We start from the raw sequence: 7,056 nt of genomic DNA on the forward strand, positions 1-7,056 counted from the left end.
TGTGTATATTATTGTGTATAGTAAGGTTTCTCAGCCTCTGCAGCACCGGTATTTTGGGCTGAACCATTCTTTGTTGTAGGGGCCGTCACCCTGCATACTGTCAGACGTCCAGCAGCACATCGTAGCCTCTACTACTAGATGGCTCACCAGTCACGACACTGAAAAATGTCCCAGGGCTGCCAGTGTCTGAGCCCAGGATTTGGGGGACAAGATCACCCCTGATCTGTACATCATTTTTGGGTTACTTTGTCTGTTTTACGGTCCAGCATATGTCTACCCTGGAAGGAAGACTGGACAATCTACTTCCGTAAAGATTTATTGCCTCAGAAACCCCAGTGGGGTCGCTGAGTCAGAATTGACTTGATGGCAGTGACTTTTTTTCTCTTTATATGTCTATCCATATACACTTGGAAAGAATGTGTGTGCTGCAGTTGTTGGGTCTGCTGGATAATGAGGAAACCAGGCACATGTACACTGTGGTTGACATATCTGCAACTGCCCTAGATTCTTTTGAAAAGGGTGATACCATAAAAACAAGGTAACAAAAAACATGAGGACTGGTCTGAATTAAAAAGGGCTACAGGTGACAACTAAGTGATAGGTTTGAACCTGAATAAACAGCAGCTGTGTGACATTGCTGGGGGGCAACTACGGAAACGTAAATATGGACTTCGTGGTGACGTAGTGCCTAAGGCATTTGAATGCTAACCAGAAAGCTGTCGGTTCAAACCCACCAGTCACTCCTCAGAAGGAAGGTTGGGCAATCTATTTCTGTAGTGATATTGCCTCGGAAACCCAAGGCGGGGTCGCTATGAGTCGGATCCGACTCAACAGCAGTGAGTTTGGTTTTTTGGTTATTTGTGAGATGACTGTTTAAATGCTGCTACTGAACCAAGAGCTCAGTGTGGTGTTTCTTTTTTGTGGGGTTGGATATTGAGCAAAAACCAAACACACACAACACCAGAAGGGGCTCGAGACAGGTAGCAGTGAAGTTACCCTTTTCTGAGAAGAGTCATTTGGGAAAGTCCCTGTAACAAACAGTCCCTTTAAAAAAACTATACTAAGTTTTCTTACTTGTAAGGTAGTAACAGATGAGACTTTAATGATGTAGGGGTTGTTAAACCATGAGGGTGGAATACAAATTTGTTTCTATTGCTCCAATACGAAATGTCAATACAATTACTTGTGCTGACAATACTCAGGGAATTGGCTGTTTTGCAAACAAAGACAAATTTAAATTGTCTCTTAAATAATTAAGCATCAAGATGCTTCAAAACGAGTCTTTTCACATCATCTTGTTCCAAAGAATCACACAGCATATGGGGAAAACTGGGGAATCTGAGTAAGATGGTGACTGTATCCATCTCAATATACCGCTTGAGATATTATGCTGCAATTACGCAAAATGTAACCATTGGGGGAGATGTGATCTTGTAGTTCTTGTAAGTGCAAGTTGAGCCACAATTTCTCAATAAAATTTTCAATTTTTTACAAAAAAGGATCCACAGAGAGAACAGAAAAACTAGGACAAATTAGGAAGCAAAAAAATCTTTATTTTTTAAAAAATTCACATTTATGAAAAACAGCAATTACTAGCCAAATAATATAAAGCATTTTAAATTAATTTTTTTAAAGTATATACACTCTTTGTATAAGTAAACACTTGAAACTGTACAGATTTAAACAAATAATCATTTAGCAAACAAGTTGGATCATTATTACCTACTTAATTATTAGCACTGTGTAAAGTGTTTGAGTGTCTCAGAAATAAAAGTCAAAACACAAGAACGAGTGCCATTAAATATTTTTGTCCTTAGGAATACACTCTGCTCTGTACATCGAATTACATCAGTCACAGTACTGTACAATAATCATGCCCTCATTTCTTTGGAAAGGCTAATAAAAAATCAAATGTACATATAATACACAAAACTGAATATTTTACAGTTTATGTCATTAAACATGTATGGAAAACTGTAAGTAAAAGTAAGTGCAATCTTCCTATTTCATTCATTTCATTTCAGAGGATGAATATGGACCCTTTTTACATTCCAATTTCCCAAAATACAGAGTAATAAGCTCTATCAAGTAACATCCATCACCAGTTGCAACTGACTTGAGGAACAAGTGACCTGTTAGAAATGATCGACATCAGACATGTAACTTATCTACGTGCTGGGGAAGAGTCGGCTGGAGGGTGTGAACATGTTGCTGCCATCACTGTGGAGCATGACAGGGCTGCACCACCAGGTTGCTGCCCTGTCTCCCGGCCCCTGGCAGTGCCCCACTGCTAGACTAGTGTTTATTGTAACATTGGAGGCAAGCTGATCCCATCAGGAACCTGATATTTGTAAGAAGTCACAGATGTGCATAATTTATTTTATCATCCCTGACATGGTGGGTAGGTTTAAGGTTTGGGCATCCGGCCCTCATTACCCTTATCTTTGTCAGGAAAACGTATTCTGCTCTAACAGGGCTAGAAATCCAAAACGCCAGAACACAGCACTGCCAGCTAAAGGCATAGGACATGAAAGTGTTCCCTTTTTCAAAGAACTGCTAAAGCCGAAGGCAGTGTACAGAGGCCTGGTAACCCTAACCTTCATTCATGAGATCCACTTTTCATCAGGGGTCCTTCTCTTTATGTGCCTGGTCTAAAACATCCTTAATTGGTACTTCACACTCACAAACCCTGACAACTGTCCCACAAAGATTCTCATTAAAGATACTGCACATATCCATCACGAAGAGGCTGCTGCTCCCTGCTTTTGAACATTCTGCACTTAAGCAATTCAAGGAGCATACAATCCGGAACATTCTACAAGGCCTGCACGTCTTTCAACTACCTCACATCAAACATACAGAAAGATAACAACTTGAATTCCCAGGAAAGGAACGCATTCTCAGAAGCAGCCAATCTACTCCAAACTAAATTCAAAATGATAGGAGAAACGTTACATTGTAAAAATAACATTTCAGGAAGTAGAAAGAGAGTCACCTGTGGACAGCTCAGTGGTAAAAAGAATGGCAGTATTTCATGCTAGCAAACTTTACTCTCAGGAGCTTTCTAATGAGCTGTGCTTCTGCAATGTTCGTCTCTGCTTTAATTACACTACTACTTACTGTACCCGATTATCACTGCACATCTTTGGGTAAGAACCATTTCACAGCAAACCCACTGCGGTTACCTCCTAAACACTTCCATTTCTTGTGAACATCAATGAGGCAGTTACCACCCCTCAGAGATTAGTCTTTGGTATTTTGATGTTTTTAAAAGGGAAACCCTGATCTTCTTAACACTTTAATACCCTGCACTGAGCCGCAGCAGGCTTGGACAGGGTTGTATGGTCTCAGGGAGGCTGCCACATACAATCCCTCAGCGTCCTGCAGGCGGCAAGCTGGACGCACCGTCACACACACAGCCCACAGCCTGGTTATTTAGAACCCGACAGCAGCAGATGCAGCTGAAAGGCAAAGAGAAAGGTTATGTCAGGTCTGCTGTAGATTACCATCCTCAAAGAAGTTGTTTTGATCCTCAAAAACAAGATGAGAGAAACAGTTTAAGATTATTAAGGGACCTGTAAACACGGCTGTGGAGTCCGTGGGTGGTATAAATGGTTAAGCACTTGGCTCCGACCCAAAAGGCTGGCAGTTCAAATTCACACAGAGGCATCTCAGAAGAAAGGCTTGGCAATCTACTTCCAAAAGGTCACAGCCATGAACACCCCGGGGAGCACAGCTCCACTCTGATGCTCACTATGAGTCAGAGCTGAATCAACAGCAATGAGTTTGGTTTTTAGTTTTTAAACATGGCTTGAAAGCATAAACTGGATACAATCAGGCTGGGCTGCTTCTGAAGTAGCTCTGGGTACTGAGCACTTGGGGGCTTCGCCATGCAGTCACTGTCTCTACACTCCTAGTCATTTAAAATCCAAAGACGATGACAGAAAAAACTGTGTACAGACAGTGACCAGTGACAGAAGTATATCTAAATACCAAATTCCATCTTTTTCTATGCAAGATGGGTTTGTGGATGAGTTGTGTGTAAGACGAATTTTTTAAGTGAGTTTTTAAAATGCACAAGAGCAGATATGACAAATGGATCCTATCCCACACACTAAAACTCAGAATGATTGCCAGGAGCCACCTGCCCACTCTATGGAGGAGGCCTGGGTGCCACAGGCAGGCTGCAGGGGCATCAGAGAAATCTGCCATGGGATGGAGGGCAACGGCAGCCTGTACCTCACGTCTGCCACCCAGGTCCTGGGGACTGAGTGCTAAAGGAACCTGGCAGTGACCCGTCTATAAAACACAAACCGCTTTGGTAATCAAAATAACCCCTGCAGAATCTCTTTTATAAAGGACGAGTACCTGTGAGAGGGACCCAAAATTATCTCTGTGTTTTTCCTGCCAAAGAAACAAAAACTCAATCATCAAGAAAGACAGTACCAAACTGAAGGCCATTCTGCAAAAAACTAGCCTGTGGAGGGCAAGAAAAGACAAAGAAAGGCTGAGGAACTGTAAAAGACTAGCCAAGACCACAGAGATGTGACAGCCGAGAGCAACACATGATCTTGAGCTATGGGACAGTTGCTGGAATTTGAATTTGGACTGTGGAACAGATTACAGTATGGACAGTCAATGTGCTATTGTGGTAAGTACACTGGGAACATGTAACAGAATTTCCTTGTTCACAGGATATACACCCTGAAGTAAAGGAACACAGTGTTTCTCAACTTACTCTCAAATGATTTCAAAGAGGGGGACAGGGGAAGAGAGAAAGAGAGAATAGAACAAGTGGGGCAAAATGCAAACAAGCAGGTAAAGAGTATGGGGAGTGTGTCACCCCACTCGTGCATCTTTTCTGTAGGTTGACATTATACCAAAATAAAGTTCTCCAAACAACATGTACTGTCATATACTGCATCTCATGAAAATGGATCACAAATGTTAAACTCCCAGGGAAATGTGAGAGAGAGAAAGTGACAAAAACCAGAGGGATCGCTCTAGGGAACAATCCACAGTCACACTATAGGGTCTCATTCCAACCCTGTGGCTCCTCAGGCAAGTTACTTCATCCCCCCAGGCCAGCTTCTTCATCATTAAAACGGGGCAGCTAATCCTGTACCTCTACCTCCCAGGGTCAAGTAAAGACTCACGAGAGATTACATGTAAAATGCTCAGAGCAGAGAAGGACACAAAGCAAGCAGTCAATAAAAGCCGCTGCTATTACTCTTCTGAATGTTAACAAGCCTGAGAGAGGCTCAAAGCACAGTGAGGATGCAGGTCTCTCTCAGTGTGTTTTAAACTATGGTTTGCAACCCACTGGGGCATCATGAAACTAATTTAGTGGCCCTTGATCAGCATATTTTTTAACAAAAAAACAACAGAACAGAGAAGTAAAGTGAAGCACTGGAATTACATGTAACATGGGTGATTATTTACTAAACAGCTTTTCAGTTACAGATGTAGAGATACACATGAAACACATACATCTCACTGGCAGAAGTCAGGAGCCCAAGAACTCTGCATGCTCTTGGCAAGACCCACCCAACTCCCACCATCAAACTGCTCTCCTCAGAAACTTTTATCTGTGTTTACACACCCACTGCAGGAAGCCAGGCCTCACATCTCCTTCCTTATCCCATGAGGCTCTACCTGCAAGGCCCTTTTCCAACCCCACCACTCACCGCTTCTCTACTCCTGAAACCTTCCCACTGTGCCCACTGAAACCTAAGGTCAGACATCAGCAAAATCCCCTGTATGTTCAACTTCCAACTTCTTCTTGGAACGTCCATTTGCCTTCCTCCTCTAGCTGAATCCTGGCTCCCCTGAGGGCCCTGCTTCCCTTGTAATCTTTTCAAGTGAGCCTTTCTAGGCCTGGGGTGGAGGTGTGGGTTGGGGGTATTAGAATCCACAGCCAGCTACCCAAAGGGAGTGAGTAGTTGGACCTATGGGCTCAGGACCATGGTTGCAGGGGATATCAAGATCAACTGGCATAATATACTGCACAAAACATTGTTTCACATCCTACTTTAGTAAGTAGTGACTGGGATCTTAAAAGCTTGCAAGCAGCCATCTAGATGCAATGATGGGTCTCTCCTCGTCCAGAGCAAAGAAGAATGAAGGAAACCAAAGACTCATGGCAACAATTATTCCAAGTGACTGATACACCATGCAATCCTCAGCCTATATGACTATGAGACCAGAAGAATTAGATGGTGTCCAGCAATCACTGACACTCGGAGGGGGATCTATGTAGGAGATCCTGGATAGAGTGGTAGAACAATGTGGAACAAAACTCAAAATCATAAAAAAAAAAAAAAAAAAAAAAAAAGACCAGGTTTGCTGGTCTGACAAAGCCTGGTGAGACCCTTGAGACTATGGCCCCTAGTTACCCTTTAGGTCTGGAATTGAACTCATTCCTGTGGCTTCCAGCCAAATAATAGGCATATGGGGTGAACATTTACATCAGGTAGATATACTCCTTGGAGCGATCAATCATGGGAGAACAGAAGGGCAGTGTATGCACAGGGAGACCACTCAGGGGGTGGGAGTGCATGGGCGGGAAGGACACAGGGAAGAGGTTAACTACAGGGAGGAAGTTGGAAAAGAGATGTTACACTGAGGCATTTCAGTCAATGTCATGAGACAAAATATATATTAACTGCTATATGGAAAATGAATTTGCTCCATAAGGTTTCACTCAAATCACAGTAAAAATTAAAAAAAAAAAAAAAAAATGAATGAAGTACTGATACATGCTACATCATGGATGAACCCTGAAAACATGGTAGATAAAAGAAGCCAGACACAAAGGACCACATATTGTCTAATTCCATTTCTATGAAACATCCAGAATCAGCAAATCCACAGAGGCAAAAGGTAGACTAATGGTTGCTAGGGACTGTGGGGAGAAGGCAGTGGGAATTTCTAATGGGTATGTGGTTTCTTTTTGGGGTGATGACAAAGCTCTTGAATCAGATAGTGGTGATGGTTGCACAACTTTGTAAATATACTAAAAACCACTGAATTGTACACTTGAAAAAGGTGAATTCA

At 42.5% G+C, this 7,056-nt stretch overlaps 1 protein-coding gene across 1 annotated transcript in view; it reads right to left on the bottom strand.

Annotated features, from left to right (window-relative positions):
* Positions 1–3,431: 3,431 nt before the first annotated feature.
* Positions 3,432–7,056, bottom strand: part of COG3 (component of oligomeric golgi complex 3) — a 121,381-nt gene continuing 117,756 nt past the window's right edge. Inside the window, exon 23 of the mRNA XM_007947816.2 lies at positions 3,432–3,461. Coding sequence (XP_007946007.1) covers positions 3,432–3,461 — 30 coding nt within the window. The remainder of the gene's footprint in view (positions 3,462–7,056) is intronic.

The sequence above is a fragment of the Orycteropus afer genome, unplaced genomic scaffold (genome assembly GCF_000298275.1).
Source record: "Orycteropus afer afer isolate SDZICR_OR568_19922 unplaced genomic scaffold, OryAfe1.0 scaffold00194, whole genome shotgun sequence".
In the NCBI taxonomy this organism is placed as follows: domain Eukaryota; kingdom Metazoa; phylum Chordata; class Mammalia; order Tubulidentata; family Orycteropodidae; genus Orycteropus; species Orycteropus afer.